The sequence below is a fragment of the Apis dorsata genome, unplaced genomic scaffold, assembly GCF_000469605.1.
Source record: "Apis dorsata unplaced genomic scaffold, Apis dorsata 1.3 scaffold_82, whole genome shotgun sequence".
Classification (NCBI taxonomy): Eukaryota; Metazoa; Arthropoda; class Insecta; order Hymenoptera; family Apidae; genus Apis; species Apis dorsata.
The window spans coordinates 1243577-1263476 of NW_006263380.1; the positions used below are offsets into that span (position 1 = coordinate 1243577).

General features: G+C 27.3%; 5 protein-coding genes and 2 long non-coding RNA genes across 10 annotated transcripts in view; 2 read left to right on the forward strand and 5 right to left on the reverse strand.

Annotated features, from left to right (window-relative positions):
• The window catches only part of LOC116184976, a 1716-nt gene extending 1539 nt beyond the window's left edge, over positions 1 to 177 (reverse strand). Inside the window, exon 1 of the long non-coding RNA XR_004149663.1 lies at positions 5 to 177. This is a non-coding gene — a long non-coding RNA (uncharacterized LOC116184976). The remainder of the gene's footprint in view (positions 1 to 4) is intronic.
• The window catches only part of LOC102676897 (facilitated trehalose transporter Tret1-like), an 8534-nt gene extending 611 nt beyond the window's left edge, over positions 1 to 7923 (forward strand). The window contains exons 1-3 of one of the 2 annotated variants that reach the window (XM_006611041.2): positions 2305 to 2454; positions 6271 to 6515; positions 6590 to 7923. In XM_006611041.2, coding sequence (XP_006611104.1) covers positions 2438 to 2454; positions 6271 to 6515; positions 6590 to 7881 — 1554 coding nt within the window. In that variant the 5' untranslated portion in view covers positions 2305 to 2437 and the 3' untranslated portion in view covers positions 7882 to 7923. Of the gene's footprint in view, positions 1 to 2304; positions 2455 to 6270; positions 6516 to 6589 lie in introns of those variants that run through there. The other variant, XM_006611040.2, reaches the window with a different exon arrangement.
• Positions 1909 to 6378, reverse strand: LOC116184977. Its single transcript, XR_004149664.1, has 2 exons — positions 6247 to 6378; positions 1909 to 2443 (listed from the first exon to the last, which is right to left on the reverse strand). It is a non-coding gene; the product is annotated as an uncharacterized LOC116184977 (long non-coding RNA).
• A 752-nt stretch (positions 7924 to 8675) lies between the features above and the next one.
• On the reverse strand, positions 8676 to 11056 carry LOC102676673 (proteasome subunit beta type-3). Of its 2 annotated transcripts, none has more exons than XM_006611038.2 (3): positions 10036 to 10529; positions 9509 to 9953; positions 8676 to 9380 (listed from the first exon to the last, which is right to left on the reverse strand). In XM_006611038.2, the coding sequence occupies exons 2-3, from the start codon at positions 9561 to 9563 to the stop codon at positions 8734 to 8736; spliced, it is 702 nt and encodes a 233-aa protein (XP_006611101.1). In that variant the 5' UTR covers positions 9564 to 9953; positions 10036 to 10529; the 3' UTR covers positions 8676 to 8733. The 2 variants fall into 2 exon arrangements, with proteins under 2 accessions (XP_006611101.1, XP_006611102.1); XM_006611039.2 differs by lacking the exon at positions 8676 to 9380 and adding an exon at positions 10910 to 11056 and having other exon boundaries at positions 9792 to 9953; positions 10036 to 10601.
• A 351-nt stretch (positions 11057 to 11407) lies between these two features.
• Positions 11408 to 15594, forward strand: LOC102677243 (cullin-2). 2 transcript variants are annotated; one of them, XM_006611042.1, is made up of 8 exons: positions 11408 to 11834; positions 12433 to 12641; positions 12733 to 13231; positions 13317 to 13496; positions 13592 to 13810; positions 13884 to 14054; positions 14128 to 15072; positions 15148 to 15594. In XM_006611042.1, exons 2-8 carry the CDS (start codon positions 12523 to 12525, stop codon positions 15277 to 15279), a joined length of 2265 nt encoding a protein of 754 aa, XP_006611105.1. In that variant the 5' UTR covers positions 11408 to 11834; positions 12433 to 12522; the 3' UTR covers positions 15280 to 15594. The 2 variants fall into 2 exon arrangements, with proteins under 2 accessions (XP_006611105.1, XP_006611106.1); XM_006611043.1 differs by having other exon boundaries at positions 12433 to 12626.
• Positions 15595 to 15787: 193 nt separating this feature from the next.
• Positions 15788 to 17631, reverse strand: LOC102678022 (homeobox protein ARX-like). The gene is made up of 3 exons (XM_006611049.2): positions 16993 to 17631; positions 16422 to 16624; positions 15788 to 16352 (listed from the first exon to the last, which is right to left on the reverse strand). The coding sequence occupies exons 1-3, from the start codon at positions 17204 to 17206 to the stop codon at positions 16017 to 16019; spliced, it is 753 nt and encodes a 250-aa protein (XP_006611112.1). The 5' UTR covers positions 17207 to 17631; the 3' UTR covers positions 15788 to 16016.
• A 192-nt stretch (positions 17632 to 17823) lies between these two features.
• On the reverse strand, positions 17824 to 19223 carry LOC102677783 (retinal rod rhodopsin-sensitive cGMP 3',5'-cyclic phosphodiesterase subunit delta). The gene is made up of 4 exons (XM_006611047.2): positions 18903 to 19223; positions 18675 to 18737; positions 18340 to 18597; positions 17824 to 18259 (listed from the first exon to the last, which is right to left on the reverse strand). The coding sequence occupies exons 1-4, from the start codon at positions 18941 to 18943 to the stop codon at positions 18178 to 18180; spliced, it is 444 nt and encodes a 147-aa protein (XP_006611110.1). The 5' UTR covers positions 18944 to 19223; the 3' UTR covers positions 17824 to 18177.
• Positions 19224 to 19900: the final 677 nt, after the last annotated feature.

Below are 19900 nucleotides of genomic sequence, written 5' to 3' on the forward strand. Positions count from 1 at the left end.
CAACCTTGTATTTAGTCGGCCATGATCTAATCGGCCATTTTCCGCGCCTACCAGGTGAGTTGATCGATAACGCGTTGTAAAGTTCAGGGGCTCGTTTAATTACATATGTTCTACTATCTTTCTCGAAAATAACCAGTGGAAAAATTTGTAATGATCGATGAGTATCTTTGTAATTAACATTTGCCGGAATAAACGCTATATTTATTTTGAATATGTTGAATTAATCGAGTTTGATGAAATTTTAATAACCATAATTAAATATGTTGATTTAATTTGAACTAAAAACACGAATTTGTAAAACATATATTAATAAAAATATTTTTCGTTATATTGTGATTTATGTAATAACAATTTCGTAAACGAATTATCAAAATTTCATCAATGCAATCGATTTTATCGGACATTTTGATATTTTGATTAATTTATAATAATGGAATTGTGATTTGAAGGAATGAATTTAAAAGATATCGAGAAAAAGATGTTGAATTTTGAATTGTTAATGTGTAGTTAGAATATTCGTTATACGCATAATTATTTGTAAAGAAAAAATTAGAAGTATTAATAATATGATTATTTGTCTGTTTATGAAAACGTCATACTTAGCGATTAGAATATTTGCATAATACGGATTATTCATTGAGGTTATCTTTCTATGTCTGATTTTATTATTTATTTTATAGTGTAGTGTATATACGATATACGAATCGTCATCATATACAAATAAGAAAAAAAAAAAAAATCAAAACGAATATAATGATGTATTATAGGAAAAAAATTTGAAATACATTAAAATTTTATTCAAAAATATTTTTTATTTTGTTCATCCTATCTTTTATCATTAAAATTGTTCTTATTCTTGTAATTTTTTAATGATTCTCAAAATTTAAACTTTGTTTTTTAAAACTTGATAGTTAAATATTGTTTCTCGACCTTCTATTAAAAAAATTTTATCTCACGATAAGAGCAATTTTATAAAAACGTGACAAAATAGAATTTTTGCTTATTCGTTATCTCATTTCGCACATTTAGTTATATATAAAAAAACATCAATATTGGAATTCACGAACAACAATCGTGACAGATTCAGTCACGAGTTGTACAACCATCTAGCGATACGCTCCTATTTTTTTCAGATAAACAAATGATCAAATCCTCGTGATTGTTCTTATCGATTCGAATGTGATTGTGCTTTACATGTACTCCTAATTTAGAAAAAAATTAAGATTTATACTTGTAACTTTTCCTATACGAAATTTAACATATCTTTTTTTTTCTTATTTCATATACACGTACGTTGTCAATCCTTTTTATACTCAGTCAATATTAACATGTTGCTTTTAGCAAATTGAAATTTCACGTTTAATTTCCATATTGTTATTAAGTAAAATTTGTAATTATAATTAAAATACTGATAGAATTCTTTCAAGTATTTCTTTATTCAACAATTTTTCCTGAAGTATATTTTTTAAATTATATTTTCTCTTCGATACACATATTCCTAAATATTTTAGAATATTTTTTCCGATATTTCTTCTCTAGTAAATTTAATTCAGTTAATTTTACTTATTTAATAGGTTGTAATTGATCCATATATAAAATTATTTTTTTTTTAATGACTTTTTTTCATTACGAGATAAATTGGATTGAATTTCACTTTTTCGAGGCTTTTTCGTGAGTGCGCACAAGCTATTTGAAGAACGCATGCGCGAGCGGACAAAATTCGCGCGTCTTTCTACTGCGCAGGTCAGAAGGGATTCGACCAATCGAAACGTCGATTACTTTTGCTTATATAAAGCTTTACCGGCGATTATCGTGAGTACATTCGCTTCGCGCGCGTCGTCCAAAGAGTAAACGTACATAGAATTAATTTATTTTTCATTGCTTCAGTCTTTATACACAAAAATTTTATTTTTTTTATTTGTATTCATTGTGACTATCTTTCTTCATCTAATCCTAATTTTCGTCAAAGAATTTTTCTAAAAAAAATTCATGATAAAAAAAGAATAAGAAAACAAGGAAACAATTAAAACGTTCAGTGTATATGTATTGTCCATGGAAAAAAATACAAATGGGATTCTACAAAATAGGGTATATAATTGGAATTTCAAGAGTTTCTTGAGAGAACGAAAGCTATTCCCAAAAACATTACGTGATCTTGTGAGACTTCGTTAGGGGTAACGAATACAAGTGATCTTGAGAAAGAAAGAAAGAAAGAAAGACGGAGATCAAAAAGAAAAACAAAGACGACAAGAAAACAAAAAGAGGAAGAAAGAAAAGAAAAAGGAAAAAAGGCAATGATGTGCAAATTTTTTCTCATAATAAATATATAATTGTGATTAAAATAGAAACTGTGATATAACATTATAAATATTTTATTTTATTTTAATACTGTCTCGTTTTGGAAAAACGGCAGCAAAAGATTCATAAAACGAACACTATGGCACTAACACTAAAGTAAGTATATTTACATTATACATACTTTACATATATGTATTGTACTGTGCCATATTTGTTTTCTATTTCTTATTGTACTTCCTTTTCTCCTGATATTATGATCACGAAGTATCATACAAAAGATGAACACTTTATTTTGATAAGAAATAATCATTATTTTCAAATAATTGTTTCTTTTCATCTACTGTATTTTATAATAATTATAATAATTATTTTTTTTCATTGATTTTTATTGATAAAATCAATTATAAAATCAATTATAAATTCGGTTGAATTTAGTCAAAGTTAGTCGTTTCATTGAATCAATCATTTATATGATTCTTACTCTTTTTTTTTTTTTTTACATTGATATAATTACTGTAATTAACATAAAAATAAAATTATTTATAATCATAATTCATCAACTGTAATTTTTATTACAAATTCTGAAATTAAAATAATAATTCCACTTTTGAAATTGAATTTCATTTTATAATTTTCGCAAATTTTAATTTTTATATTTTTAACCCGTCGACACAATTGTTAAAACAATTGATAAATGATGAAATTTCATTTCTTTAATAGCATAATCCACATGAATTAAATTCTCGAATGCATCGTGTAAATATCCATTTTTGGTAGATTAATAATTATCTCTATGAATCACACTCAATAATTTTCTGATTGAATTCAAGCAGCAGAATTTTCGTGCTCGACACGCTACGAATAGATAACAATTGAGCCTATTTACCATTGTAACATGATTAACTTATTAATATGCGCTGTCAAGTAATGTCATTAATGAATAACGATTAAAGATGACGATTAAAGTTCGATACATGTTTCGCATCAAAGAAATAGTCTTTCAACAATATTCCTTTTATTATTGTAATTAAAACATTTTTTTAACAATACGTTTTTTAATTATCAGATCAATGTTTTTAATCTCGTTTGTGTTCGTTTCGTGTCATCGGTCGTAAATCTTAATTTATTACGTATCTAAGATAAGATTACAATAAGAACTAGCTAATTTTCGAATATTCTTTGCAAAATTTGTTTATACCTTATGACCGTTCAATCTAGAAAATATTTAACGACACCAATTCAACAGCTTGATCGATAATCTTATCGTATGAATACTTTTAACGTATATTCAAGATTTGAATCTCGATACAAAAAAATAAACGCTATATATTTCTCTCATCATTTTCAAGGATCAAGCACATAAACAATTTTAAAATATCTTATAATTAAGATAAATAATAAATATAATAATATAAATATAATAATAAGTAATAAATATACATCTTATTTGTATCTCGATAAATATAAATGAAATGCAAATCAGAGGCAACTGATTAATTGCAGCAAATGTTCAATAAATACTAATAATTCGTGTAATTATTGAAAACTTCAACATTGTGTAACATTGTATTATTAAAAATGCAACCATTCTATTCATATTAATTATCTTCATTTATAAATAGTATACCCCTAATCACAATCTTAATTATATTCTAACACAAATACAGTTTCCAGTTGTGGTGCGTTACTCCCTTATTGTTTTCCATGGATGAAAACACATGATGCAACTAAACTATTATTACTCATCGATCAGGGACAATTGTTCGATGTGTGCTCGAATGGCGTACACATTGTACACTTGAACCCTTTCGTGTAAAGCATGGACAGAAATAATTTCATCCGAGTGTGCCAAAATTCGCGAGTTCTTCGACTAAGTGAACGGCGAGAGAAACGTTTTAAATTTTGATGTTTATCTTTAAAAATTTTATACAAGATATGTAAACATGTATTTTATGTGTATTTTATTCATTATTATTATTATTTTTTTTTTTATGAAAAAAATACATAGATCGATGGTAAAAATTAAAATCGAATTCGACGATGTGTTTAAACTCTTTTTTTCTTTCTGTAATTTTTATCGTTCTTTTCTTACGCGCGGTTATTTCTGATTCGTTGCAAATCTCAACAATACAGGTTAAGGATGTTGAATCGTAAAAAAGTATTCTTGGTACATTTCTACACACATTATATTTATTACACTGTTTCATAGTCGGTCTTTGCAAAAATAAACATGCAGATTATGCCCGAGTAGATAGCAAACATTCTATCCAACTGTGTTTTATTAATAACAAATCTGCATGTGAAAGCAATCTCATTAGCGATATTTATCATTTCTATGTATTTATCATTTCACTATTCACATTTACTGGAACCGAGTTTACTATGTTTGATAAATGATGCCTATTTTCAATAAATATACATATCATTTCAATAAATGTTTGATGTTGCTTTAAAAAAATTGTGGGACAAAAAAATAATTTACATGCAAAATTTAATACGCAGTAAAATAATTCTCATTTTTTACGTCGTTAAATTAAAAATCAATATATATTTCCAATAGTTTTAGATAACGTCTTCAAGTTATATTTTATCTATAACAATTTCAGTATTATTGTTAAATATTTTTTTTTTCGAAAATATTAATTTATTTGCAAAATTGAATAAATATATACTTAATCTAACGTGTAAAAATATTATAATTTATTTTAATATTTTGCATAAATACAAATTTTTAGCAGAATCTATAAGTCTGCGATAAATAAATATTCTTATCAATGCTTTCATTAATATGAAAGATATTTAACAGCTGCAGTCAGATAAAAAATGCAATTTCGATCGATAACAAAAGGAAAAATTTGCAGAATCTTTGCAGTTTTAAAATTTATATATATACTCGATCTATACTCGACGTATACTCGACGAAGATACTAGCATATTTTATTTTTCTAAACATTCTTCATTTTTTTTAAAATTAACTCGTTTATCGAACATCGCGTTCATGTTTATTCATAATCTATTTCAAACATGCTTCCTACAATTATTATCTTTTTTCAATTTTCTAAAAATGTATAAACAAAGAAGATTCATTCTTTCTTAACTGTATCAGCGCGTGCCGTTACGAACTTGTAGCGTTACGAACTTCTCTTTGTTAATTCTGTCATTCTTTCGATTTAATGGTCATAATTACATCGACCTACGTCTTAGTTCATGGACCGCAAAAAATTTTAATATCGCTTTTGAATCATTAAACGATCATATTTCATTATCAAATATTCGTTATTTGAAATCATTTTATATTATGTTTGTTTTCTTTTAAACATATTACTTTCATTTTAAATAATAATAATTAAATAATAACTAATATATGTAATAACTATATATTTAAATAATATTAATCTCGAAAGAAGTGTATCAAATTATCCTATTTTTATTGTTAAATTACAAAATGTTTGTACAAATAATTAATAAATCGATTTCTATTTGAAAAATGGGATTTTAGGTCAAACTTTATTTTCGTAACACATAAAATCAGTGCCAAATTTTCAAGTTTTCTCGAATATTACTATTACACATGTATCTCGCATGTGATAATAAGGATTCATTAATGCAGAAAAAATAAATGTTAAAACAAATATTATTTCTATCTATGAATTTTATTTAAAAAAAAATGATTTTCAAGTAAATATTTACATGTCGTCTCTCTCATCCCTTATCTGTATCGGATAAAAATAATTATCTCATAGTCCGTAGATAAATAACCAGAGAGAATACAAAACATTGCTTTGTGTTTTCAGTTGTCTTATATCATATAGAATAATGCGTGTGCATATCACCACATATTTGATTTTTGCGATACAAATAAATTAAAATTTTTTAGTCTATATTACCACGTAAATTTTGCATGATCTCTCATTACATGTCAAAATCTTTAATAATTTGAATATTGACAAAAGATTAATTATTTTGTTGCAGGAAAGATTTAAATTTAGAAGATGGAAAACCTGTACTGGCAGGACATAGTGCAAACACTAATCCAGAAAATGGTCATTCTGTTCATGGAAGTGCTGTCAGACAGGTTCTGGCAGCGGTAGTGGCACAACTTGGAACTCTGAACACTGGTATGGCTTTTGGTTTTTCTGCCATTGCTGTCCCACAACTACAAGAACCAAATAGTAGCATTCCTATTGGCAAAGGATCATCCGAGGAATCATGGATTGGTAAATTAATATTATTTAAAACATATAAGACTCTGTCATGATCACGATGATAATAAATTATATTTTCCTTGTAGCTAGTATGTCTTCTATTGGAACTCCTATTGGATGTTTAATATCTGGATATATGATGGACGTACTTGGAAGAAAACGATCTCTTATTATCACGGAGATTCCAGCATTGCTTGGATGGATATTAATTGCATGTGCGACCGACATTCGTATGATATATGCTGGAAGATTCTTTGTAGGACTTGGATCAGGCATGGTGGGTGCTCCAGCGCGTGTTTATACAGGAGAAGTGACTCAACCTCATCTACGGGGAATGTTGACCGCTTTTGCAAGTATTGGAGTCAGCACTGGTGTTATGATCGAATATTTTTTGGGAAGCGTACTTACGTGGAACGTCTGTGCAGCTATTAGTGGAATTTTACCTCTTGCCGCTCTTTTGTTAATGTTTTTCTTCCCTGAAACACCTTCGTATCTTATATCTCGTAGTAGACCTGAAAAGGCACGAGAGGCGTTACAACAAGTTCGTGGTAGTACGTATAATATTAATCAGGAAATGGAAACACTTATTAATTTTTCGAATGAGCGCGATGTTAAGCGTCCGAAAGGATTTGGAGAGATAATTAGAGCTCTTTTAAAACCGAATGCCATTAAACCTTTCGCTCTATTGTTTTTATACTTTTTAATCTATCAATGGTCAGGTACAAATGTAATAACCTTTTATGCCGTTGAAATTTTTAATGATTCAGGCGCAACAATAAACAAGTACTTAGCTGCAGTAATTCTCGGGATTATAAGATTAGTATCAACTATTGCTGCTTGTATCCTATGTAGAAAGAGTGGACGAAGACCTCTCACAATGATTTCGTCCGTCGGCTGTGGACTTTCCATGGTAGGATTAGGTGGATATATATGGTTAAAAAGCTATTGGACTGCAAATAATCTTCCATTTGTTGCTACTTGGATACCTGTTTTATGTATATTTTCATATACTATTGCTTGCACTCTTGGTTTCCTTGTTATTCCTTGGATAATGATAGGCGAAGTATATCCAGTGCAAGTACGTGGTATTATTGGTGGTTTAACCACAATGGCAGCCCATTCTTTTATCTTTACAGTAGTTAAAACATATCCATATTTAACTAGTATACTTACTACGCATGGTACTTTTATTTTCTATGGTTGTATATCTTTATTTGGAACGATATATTTTTATTTATGTCTTCCCGAAACTAAAGATAAAACACTTCAAGAAATAGAAGATTACTTTTCCGGTAGAAACAATAATTTAAGAACTAGAAATATAGATAATCATAAACCAAAGGTGTTACAAGTGAAAAAGGGTCAGATTTTGCCTTGAATTATTTATATAAATAATATTTTAATAGACGTAAATTAATAATTTGTCGTCTTCCATCAAACAAAGATAAAAAATTACATGGCTAAGTTTTATTATTAATCAAAATTAAATCATATTATTATTAAAGATTTAACTTTCTAATTTAATTTAAGAAAAAAAAATGAAACAATAGTATTCTATACTTATTTTAGGATATTGGAGATGATAACATGATTAAAATTCCAAAAATCTATTAAATTATATAAAGATTACAATTATCACAGATATTTTATTTCTTATTTATAAGTAATACAATTTTCAATGATATCTATTTATTAATTAAATATTCAAGTAATTTAAATATAATATTTTTTTTTATAAGATGGTAGCAATATAGATATATTTTTATAAAAGGATCAAATATATTCGTAAAGAAAAAAAAAATATACTTTACGGATATTTCAATACGCACATAAGAAAACGAAAAAGGTGCTATTTATTATTATAGTATTACAATATGTATATATATATGTGATAAAAAGATAAAATGTAATTAACTAGACTTATAAGTGATATTTGTAAAAAAAATCATAGTCTGACAATGTACGCGTTTCAACAATGCAAACTACTCTATAAATTAAACATTTTTAATATATTTACTATGTATCTCAGAATTTTTTAATTTTTCCTTTCTAATCTTAATTGCTACTTTGTTATTATGAAAAAATAAGTTTTTAATTCTTAAATATTTAAATGTTTTTTTAGACTTATATGTATATAATGAAGAAAATTAAAATATAATGAAAAAAATCAAAATATAATTTATTTCTATATATTTATTAATTATTTATTTGTTATATACATGTATATTACTTAATCAAGTAATTTTGATAAACGTATTTTATTACGTTTTTTTCTTGCATATTCTTTTTTTTCTTCTATAAATTGCTTGATTAAATTTGGAGATAATATTTCACCTCTATATGTTAAGGGCAATATTTCTTTATCCAAAATAGCAAGTCTTTCTTCAATATATTTCTTAGGATCAAAGTTTTGTGCCTGTTTAATTTTAGCAACTAATTCTGCTTGAAATAATTTTTCCTTCAATACATTACGATTTGCTCTAATCTTTGCCCATTTAAACTTCATTCTTTTGCGCAGTTTCCTTCTTTTGTGTTTTTTCATTTTTTTCTTTCTAATTACTATCATACGTATAGCTAATTTTTCTAAGATATTTTCTGTTGGTGGAAGCTGGAAAGATATATCTATTAATGGTAAATCCTGTTTAATAGGTTGGTTTATTAAAGGTTCTTCCATTGATGGTATATATTTAGATAAAGGCATTTCATCTTTTTTAATATTATTTCTTGAGTTTTTAAAATCTATATTAAGCGTTTTTGGTATAAATTTAATATTTGGAGATATTATATTTAAAGTATTTGTAGAAAAATTAGGAAGAGATATTATATTATTATATTCTTTTAATAAATATGAAGAATAATATTTTACGATAATGTTACCTGAAATAGTAATATCAATAAGTAATAACGATAATAATATTTTTTATAATAATATTTAAAAATTATATTATTATATATTATATTAGGTTATGTTTAATATCGAATTAGAAATAATATAATTTACATACTTTTTGTGTTTATAGTTATTTGTCGAAATGCTGCACATAGTTTGTTAATAGCCATTGTAATTATTTTTTACATACATGTACATTTAATAATGTACTTAAAATAATACGTAAAATATAATATATCAAATTCAAAACATCGATCGAATGAAACTATAACCTATTTAATAGAAAAACATGGCGCCATGTAACAATGTATCAATACACGTATAATGAATAATTTTAAATATAAGTAGAATTTAGGTATAAAAAAATTATATGTAATATATAATAGAATTGATAAGGCTTATGAGATTTTAAATTTTGTTTATTGAAAATCATTAATTTATTTAAACAATATATATATCTTAATAAGATATTTTATATTGGTGTATAATATAAACATATATGTATAATACTTTAATCCATTCGCGTTTTAAGAGTCTTGACTGTAATTTTATCTTTTTCTCTGTAATTAAAAGTTAATGATTAAATGATTATCCTATACTGTATATATATACATATAAAGAAAAAATAAAGATCAAACTAACATTATATAAACAATAGCACCCCAACCAGATATTGCATCTCTATCACATGCATTTACTAATGCCTGACTAATTGTTTCAAAAAGATCATCTGGTTCCATATCTGGTTCATAAAGTGATTCACACATTCCATATAGTTGTTCAGTACATGTTCCACCAACCACAAAATCATTTGATGGACTTATACATCCTATTAAATCCATATTGCAAATAAATGGTTCATAAGTATTAGGATTTAATCCAGCAATGATAGGTTCTACAAAATAAGGTCCAAATCTTCTTTCATATAATAAATTTGACACCATTGATGCAAATGCTTTAGGATGTATTTTTCTATTTTCTTTAAGTTCATAGAGATTTAATCTAAATCTTAATTTTTCCATTACAGTTTGAGTATCAGTAGCAAGACCAGGAAGGCTAAGATATAAATGGGATCCCATTTCAAATATCTTTTGAAAATCACATGTTATGGTTTGTGCTTGTATACCAAATCTACGATCAGCAGCTATTGCCACACAATTCTTGCCTTTCATTGCTATAATAGCTCCACCATTATAAGCTAAAATACTCTAAAAAAATTGCAAACAATCAAAATTATAAGAATTAATTAATAAAAATATTTTACTTTATTTAATTGAATTTCTTTTAATTAATTCAAAAATTCATTGATATATAATTAAAAAATTTTCATTAATAATAGTTATATTTTTTTAACATAATTTGTAAAACGTGCAATGTCATTAATGTATTTGACAGTAACATAACCTCTTTTTCACTTTATATTGTTGTTTAAAATATTTGAATTTTACATTTTAAAATTTGAGATATTTGTAGAAATATGACAAAATAATTATTATTTAATATAATAAATATTTACCATTTTTAAAGAGTTTTGAAAAATTTACCAATATCAATTAAATTCTACCGCACTTTAAAGTATATTACAAAACGCAAGTTGTAAGTCATGAAATACATAATGTATAGAAGTTCGATTTCTTCTTTTATATATAGTAAATATAAATTCATATAACTGAAGACATTATATTAATGTTTTTCTTATAAGTAAAAATAATAAATAACATATAATATTTCTATTTAGATATTATTATTTTTAATATAATATAATTTTTTAATATTATATAGTTAAAAAATGAGCACAAAAATTAATAAGATGAATTTTTTATTATTTTGAAGTTTTACTAATCTTTTTGAATCATTTTGCATTCAAATATATTTATATAATACTTTTAATATAGAAAAAAATCAATTTATTTAAATAAAGTAAATATAGTATAGATACTATTAAAATTTATTATTTATGTAAGAATAACATAGTATATTTTGTACTGAGAGTAGAGTTTCTAGATAGCCTATTCCATCATCCCCTCCAAAATCTTAGAAAGTCAAGAGCAAAGGGGAAAAACATGGCTTTGCAATGTTATTGAGAAATTTGAGGCAGTTTCATGATCCGCATTTAATTCGTTACTTATTATAGAAAAAAAGTTTATATTTTTTGTGAATTCGAAGTCTTTTTTTAAATAAACGTTTTATAAAAGTGATAGTTAAAGTGAAAACGAAAGGTGGAAAACGAACAAAAAAAAGAGAAAGAGAGGGAAAGACAGAGAAAGAGAAAAATGTGTTCGATCAAGACGAGTCATTGTAAATGTCATGAATTTTGCAACTGGGAATGATTTACGAATTACTGAAAAGAAGAGTTTTCGTAGAATTTATCTTGATAGGAATTAAAATTGATTGGCAATTGCACTTTGAAGAATACAGATCACTCTTTCTACGAATTTTTGGTTAGTGGTTTCGATGAAAACCATCTGGATACTAGCAGTCAGCTGTAGTTTGTAACACGCGTTTACACGTGCAACTTATAATTTGTTCAATATTTAAGAAACGTATCATTTAAATTTAATCAAAATAAAATATAATAAGATGCAATCGCGACAAAAAATGATTGTTTTTGGTTCACATTTTACGATGATTTACGAATGGTTTATATCTTTTCATATAAATGTACAAGCGCTATTTTAAGTGCTGATCAACTCGATCTACTTGCTCTAGAATAGTATTCTAAGAAATAATTTTTTCATTGTGCATGTTGCTAGATTGAATAAAAGAAATTTTAAGATGTTCATGAAATAAATATGTATCCGCGATGTATTTTACTTTTGTTATTTTTAAACCACTGATATACAAAACACTTGGACTTATAATTTCAGTCTTTGTCTATAGTTTTAAGATTATTTTTGGAATATATTTTAGGTTCTTGGCTTTAATATTTTTTAATTCCTTAACTTGTATTTGAGATGTGAATTTATCTATTGTATAAATTTTACATTATTTTTTCTATCATTGCAAGATTATAATTGAAGGTATTGTTTTTTTTTGTAGGTTTACAGATTTGATAATTATATTATAGAATTTGTATACTTAACTCTTTGGTGTTGTAAGTCTGTAGTATTCTGTTGATCTTATAAAAGAATGTCACTAAAGCCTAAACGTGTTGATTTTACTCAAACATGGGAAGCATTACAAGAAACTGTAAAGTGTGTAATAACATTATCATATGTTCCACGTGCAACATGGTATGATAGGTTCAGGTACTTTATAATATCTTTTGATTATTTTCAATTATTTTCATATTATATAAAATATTGCATATTTTTGCATATATATCTTTTTTTATTTCAGTGATGTGTATTCATTATGTGTGGCATATCCAGAACCACTTGCCGATCAATTATATTGTGAGACAAAAAGATTTCTAGACAATCATGTCTTCCAATTATTAACAAAGGTTCGTGCCCAAGGTGAATCTAGTTTATTGCAGGCATATCATCAAGCCTGGACAGAATATTCACAAGGCATTAATTATTTGCATCGCTTGTACTTATATTTGAATCAACAACATATTAAAAAACAAAAGCTTTCGGAGGCAGAACTGATTTATGGCATGTCTTCCGCTACGGTCGTTGATTGCCAAGAACAAATGGAAATAGGAGAGTTAGGTTTAGATATTTGGAAAACAAGAATGATCACACCATTAAGAAAGCAACTTGTGTCTCTACTCTTAGAAAATATTCATGCAGATAGAGTTGGTACATCGCCTACAGCAAGTACAGAAGTTATTTGTGGTGTGATACAGAGTTTTGTTCGAGTTGAGGAATATAAGATGAAAGGACAAGTAGATGTAATGATCTTTGTTATATTATTTCATTTTTTTTTAATATGCACATGTTTTGCAAAACTATTTTATGTAGTATATTTTCTTTTAGATGTATCAAGAAATTTTTGAAACACCTTTTCTTGAGGCTAGTGGAGAATTTTATATGAGAGAAGCAGCCGAATTACTTCAAAAATCGGATGTAACGCATTATATGGAACGAGTAACGTGGCGACTCATTCAAGAGGAACTTCGTGCTCATAAGTTTCTTCACACAAGTTCTGTGCCTAAAGTATGCTTTTACTTTAACATACATATATCAAGTTAATTATATACATATATATATTAAGTTAAAATAGTCGATTGTTTAACAGTGATATATTGTAGGTGAGACAATGTTGTGAAGAAAAAATGATTGCTACGCACGTAGCATGGCTTCATTCAGAAGGAAAAAATATGATAGATAATGAACGGAAAAGGGACTTAATTCTTCTTTATCCATTGTTAAGGCCATTACCTTCAGGTTTGGCAGTACTTGTACAAAAATTTACTCAACACATCACTCAACAAGGATTACAAGCAATTGGTTCTTTACAAGGAGAAAATGTAAGATATGTATAGATCAAATAATTATATTTTGCGCAATATTACTTTATCATTTATTTAATATGTAATATAGATACATACACAGTTTGTGGAAACTATGCTGGATGTACATCGTAAATATTCGGAATTGATTAAAGATGTGTTCAGAGGTGATCAAGCTTTTGTAACTGCTCTTGATAAAGCTTGTTCGATTGTTGTGAATCATAGGCCTGTTCCACGGCAACCAGCTAGAGCACCTGAACTAGTAAGTATCTTAAATTGTTATATTCTAGTGCAGTTTATTCACTTTCTATTCCATGTCTAATATTTTAATTTAGCTTGCTAAGTACTGCGATTCTCTGCTAAAAAAATCTGCCAAGGCTGCATCAGAGGGAGAAGTAGAAGAAAAACTAGCACAGTGTATTACTGTGTTTAAATATGTTGATGATAAAGATGTTTTTCAGAAATTTTATGCACGAATGTTGGCAAAGAGATTAATACACCAACAATCGCAATCAATGGATGCCGAAGAATCAATGATTGATCGTTTAAAACAAGCTTGTGGTTATGAGTTCACGAATAAATTACATCGGATGTTCACCGATATGTCGGTTTCAGCCGATTTAAATGCCAAGTTTACAACAAGCTTACGAGAAGGGGACAGAGAAAATCAATTAGGCATCGGTTTTGTAGTATATGTGTTACAAGCAGGTGCTTGGCCATTAGGTTTACCACCATCTTCAGGACCATTCGATATTCCTCAACAATTGGAAAAGTCTATACAGGCATTCGAAACTTTTTATCACGCGCAATTTAACGGACGGAAACTTACTTGGTTACATCACCTTTGTCAAGGCGAACTCAAGTTCAATTATTTAAAAAAACCTTATTTGGTAACTGTACAAACATACCAAATGGCATTGCTACTTCTTTTCGAACATTGTGATTCGATACAATGCAGAGAAGCTGCCGCATCATTACGCTTATCACATGATCAATTAGTTAAACATGCAACCAGTTTGGTTGATTGTAAAATTTTAAAAAAATCAACAGATGGAGAATTGGAGGAAGATACAATTTTGTCGCTCAATTTCGATTATTATAATAAAAGAACGAAATTTCGTATAACTGGTACATTACAACGGGATGTGCCGCACGAATGTCATGATGTTGAAACTACTCATCGCAGTGTTGACGATGACCGAAAATTGTACCTGCAAGCAGCTATAGTTCGTATTATGAAGAGTCGTAAGGTTTTGAGACATAATCAACTTGTACAAGAGGTGAGATTTTATTTTAACATAAATACGTGCGAATTAAATTAAACAATTCAATTGAATGTAATAATATTTTTCCAGGTACTAAGTCAATCTAAGGTTACATTTGCACCATCAATCAGCATGATCAAAAAATGCATCGAAGCTCTTATAGATAAACAATATATTGAACGTACGCCAAATAATGCAGATGAGTATTCGTACGTCGCATGATTTTATCGTACCACCTGACACAATCATTAATTTATTTTATTCAGGGTGCTTTATGATCATTCATAATATCATTCTTTTGGTAATATTTTAATAAGATGATTAAATACTCAAAATTTTATCTGATTAAATACATTTCTATAATTGGAAAAAATGATACTTTTATCGATAATAATATTTAAATCAAATCTCTCGTTTGAAAGATCAAAGAAAGCATCCTGAATTGCTTTCTTGCTCCTAAATTGACCGATTAATAACTTAGTTGATTCAATGACTTGTAATATATGTGCACGGAATAAAGATGATGTTACTATTTTATGCTGGGACAGTTTCATTAGTTTCCCAAGAGTAAAAATTTAATTTCTGATTTTATTATAACATTATATTATTATAACTACTCGAGATTCATTGAATCTATATGAAGAAACAAATCGATATATTTTTACAAAATCTATATAACAATACTTTAAGTATGTTTGAATTCTAATTTTTATCTCGTTATTTAATAATGATGATAAGTTTTTGGTCCCTTATTTTTTTAAATTATAAAATACCAGTTATAAAACTGGTGATAATGTATATAATACTTTTGATGGCCATATATTGCACGATACATGGTGAGATTCAAGTGACATTGCAAAGAATTGTTTGCATCAGACACTTTGCTCTTTAAAAATATTATATAATATAAGGAATATTATTAATGAGTTACACTACAGCATAGATTTGGGTTGGTACTATTAGGAACGTGGAGTTTTTAGTTGCAACAATTCTGGATCCAGCAAAGGATTATCATCTGCCTCTGATTCTAATGGCTTATTCATACTATTAACCACAAGAGATGATGCAGTAGCTGTGTTACTATATGGTGAAAATCCTGCCCATTCCATGCCAAGATATATGGGTGGTGGGCTACCTAATGGTGGTTCCAATAACAAATGATCTGATTGTTGCTGCTGTTGCTGCTGTTGTACTTCTTGGCATTCAGAAGGTGGCAAATGCGAAGTCAAGTGAGTGGTTACTTTACATTGTTTCTCTTGTTTTCGCCATTTTGCTCTTCTATTTTGAAACCATACCTAGAAAGTTATCGAACTTGATAATTATTATCGATCGTATTTTTTGGAACAATAGAATACAGCTATTACCTGTACTCTGGCTTCTGTCAATTGAATACGGAGAGCAAGTTCTTCTCTAAAAAATACATCAGGATAATGCGTTTTTTGAAATGCTCTTTCCAATTCTTCCAATTGAAAGTTCGTGAACGTGGTACGATATCTGCGCTGTTTTCTTTTACCGACTCCAGTTGATTGCCTATCTTCACTTCCCGGACTTGATGAAAAATCATACGCTATAAAAATAAAATATTATATTGATCAATATTATCAAATATATTTTCATCAACATACGATGTCACGAATATAGCGCGATTTATTCACTTTAAAACGAAGCACTGTCGCAAAACATTATAAATTAATGTGTTGATTCGCAATTCACACGCTGATTTCTCACTGCATTTAATCGCGATAAATTTAAAATATGGTATAAAATGATTCATAACTTTTAAACCGATTACCACTAACTCTATTTAAAACAAGGGTTGGCGATTCGCTTAATGCATTTAGCAATAATTTAATTGAGGACTGCCCCAACTTACGAGCCGACAGGTAGAGAGTGGCAGTTAATTAAATCAGGTCTGGGGTGGCAGGGTGCACTTACAGAATTTTGTAGGAAAGCAAACTGAGGAAGATTGAGCGCCTATCAGACCAGCTAGAGCAGTCGACTGTAGATCTCCTGCAGAGTTGATCTCGTCTGGTGCTCCAGCAGAAGCAACGATCGCTCCAGTGGACACTAGAGGATCACGCGGTGCACCCACTAAAAATAGTTGTCTACTATTTTCATTTGCACTTTCGTCTTCTTCCTTTAAATCCATTGCAATATTTGGCTTCCGTTGTTTAATTAATTAAAACACTGAATAAATGAGGCTGATGGTAGACTGAGTGAAGAATAGGCTAATGGTAATTGAATCACTACAGGTTGAAAAGTTCGTGTGGGTACCACAGCGACTCCGCAACTCTGCTATTTCTTTTCTCTTTTCCTCTTTTTTTTTCCTTACACCTGTACGACGTAGGGTAGGGGATAGAGTATATTCAACATGAACTCTCTCAAGAGGGGTAGTGAAGCCTCAAAAATGTATTGCTTATACACCACGAATCAATAGCATGAGTGTAGAAAAACGGTATATCTAGTTTTTATCATGTACTCATTAACTGTTTTATAAGTAATTAATATAACGCACGATCATATGTAATAACCGATTATTTCATTTCGTATTAAATATCAAATCGTAAAGTGAAATTATATTTGCAGTTAATTAATTTAGAAGAAAAAAAAAAAGATTTTGAACATACAATAATTCGATAGTTCTTGCATTAAAATTATTTTCAGTTAATACATCGAATAATATATCGAATATGGTTATAATTTTTATTTTACAAAAAAATATTTTACAAAAAAAAAATGTGATATCAAACAATAAATTTTGTTAGATTTTTTTTTTTTTATTAGATCAGTGTAGTGTATTACAATATGTACAAAATTTGCTAGATCTATTCAGACTTAAATAAAGATATATATATCGTGCCTTAAAAGTGCACATCTCATTGTTCAAGCATTACCACAATAACTCTTTGTTAAGCTTATAGAAAACTGAAATTATGCTATTTGTTTTATTCATGGAAATGTGAGAAAATATATTCAGCACAGTGCATATCACAGTAGGTGCATGAAGTAAAATGTTCAATATGAACTTCAAAATTGTTATCATCTTCAGTATTCCATCTCACGTGTATATATTGAAACACATTAGTTGGACCCATGTCATATCAACATAGAATGAAACATTTAGACATAAAAAAGGCGAACCTTACTGGTAGAGACCAATAAATCATCGTCATAAAATTTTGTCTCTATCACAACATTTCCACTAAATAAAAATAAAAAAGATTAATTAATGATAAATGATTTCAAAATAGAAAAGTATAATAATATATTATATATACTTACTTTAAAACATTAGCAGGCATCATTTGACTTTCTGGAGCAGCTTGGATCAAACTTTGCCATGTATTAGTACTATTAGGTATAACAAATCCAAATTCGAAGAACCATTCTTCCAAACATCTACCTTTAAACAACACTTTCTGTTCTAACCTAAATCTTTCCATTGGTTCTGCAGAACTAAAATTAATTTCTCGTGAAACTGCACGACATTTTAAAATCTTTTTAGGTACTCTTGCTTCATGTTCGATTTCTGGGACAGACCTTTGTATAATAAATTTCAAAGTTAATTCAAAGATTATATCATTGCAGCGTTATTGTATAGGTTATGATATACTTACAAATCTTCGTTACCTTGCCATAATATTTTACCACTGTCAGCGTCTCGTAAATTCATCCAATTTCTGTGATAAGTAATAGTTAAGAAATACAATTATAAATTAATATATATAGATTATAAGATGAATAAGATTTTTCATCGTAAACTGACTTTAACCTATAAAATGCCACGATTATATGTAATTTATTTGCAATAGGATTCTAATTTTGTTATTTAAAAAAAAGGATACACTTGAAAGCCTTTAAGTATATCTTCGCCTCGAGAAGGCATAATTATTTTCACACGAAATTAATTACTTTTTATCTTGTATGTACATAAATGTAAAATCCATTCGAAACTATCGATTCTTTAATTTACTAATTTGTAAGCAGAAAGTAGCCATTGGTCATATCATAGCTAATTTCAGGTATCATTGATAGAATAGATAGACTTATAAAAATTATTTTTAACATTTGTACATTAAATAGCATAAATCATAAATTATAGATAATTAGAATAGATAAGATATAGAACATGAAATATACATACATATATTGCATGTTATATTTCATAACATATTCTAAATTAGATATTAAGAATTAAGATTAATATATATATTTCATAATTTGCAGATTTTATTAGATTATCGATCCAAGATTTTGCAAGATAATATAAAAATTAAAGTAATATACGAATAATAATTTTTGTTAATGTATAGAGAAATTTTTTTAATATAAAAGAATCAAATTATCTAGCATTTTTATTATTTTCATCTTTTTGACTTAGATAAAAACGAGATAAAAGTAGAATATAATATATTTAGAAAAATTAAAAAAAATTTATTAACATTTCTTCTAATCAGTATTATCAATTTAAAAAAAGTTGTATCGTTATTTTTTATTTTATATCATTGTATATTATTTTTAAGCAAATTATTATATTTAATAATTTTATAAATATATTTATAATAATAATAAAATAATGATAATCAATTATAAATTATTGTATATTTCCGTAAATTTATTGAATAAATCAAATTATTAAATAAGATATTTAATTATTTTTTTTTATTATTATATTTTATATTTTTAATAAAAAAATTTTTGTATTTATATTTTTGCGAAATAGAATAAAACATAATAAAACGTGATCGAATAAATTTTGTTAAAAATTTTTATCAATAAGTTAGACAAGGAGAATAAATAGTGGGACAAAGATAGTATAAAAATATTGAAATCAGCGCCATCT

Bases quoted from the DNA above. Each gene is read 5' to 3' on its own strand.
- LOC102677243 (XM_006611042.1), top strand. From the start codon at position 12,523: ATGTCACTAAAGCCTAAACGTGTTGATTTTACTCAAACATGGGAAGCA. The intron at 13,232-13,316 runs GTAATGATCTTT...ATTTTCTTTTAG, and splicing joins AGATGAAAGGACAAGTAGAT to ATGTATCAAGAAATTTTTGA. The intron at 13,497-13,591 runs GTATGCTTTTAC...GATATATTGTAG, and splicing joins ACACAAGTTCTGTGCCTAAA to GTGAGACAATGTTGTGAAGA.
- LOC102677783 (XM_006611047.2), bottom strand. From the start codon at position 18,943: ATGCCTTCTCGAGGCGAAGATATACTTAAAGGCTTTCAAGT. The intron at 18,738-18,902 runs GTATCCTTTTTT...TACTTATCACAG, and splicing joins ATACTTAAAGGCTTTCAAGT to AAATTGGATGAATTTACGAG. The intron at 18,260-18,339 runs GTAAGTATATAT...ATTTTTATTTAG, and splicing joins ATGCCTGCTAATGTTTTAAA to TGGAAATGTTGTGATAGAGA.
- LOC102678022 (XM_006611049.2), bottom strand. From the start codon at position 17,206: ATGGATTTAAAGGAAGAAGACGAAAGTGCAAATGAAAATAGTAGACAA. The intron at 16,625-16,992 runs GTAAGTGCACCC...TTATTTTTATAG, and splicing joins TTGCTTTCCTACAAAATTCT to CGTATGATTTTTCATCAAGT. The intron at 16,353-16,421 runs GTAATAGCTGTA...ATAACTTTCTAG, and splicing joins TGACAGAAGCCAGAGTACAG to GTATGGTTTCAAAATAGAAG.
- LOC102676673 (XM_006611038.2), bottom strand. From the start codon at position 9,563: ATGGCTATTAACAAACTATGTGCAGCATTTCGACAAATAACTATAAAC. The intron at 9,381-9,508 runs GTATGTAAATTA...TTACTATTTCAG, and splicing joins AATAACTATAAACACAAAAA to GTAACATTATCGTAAAATAT.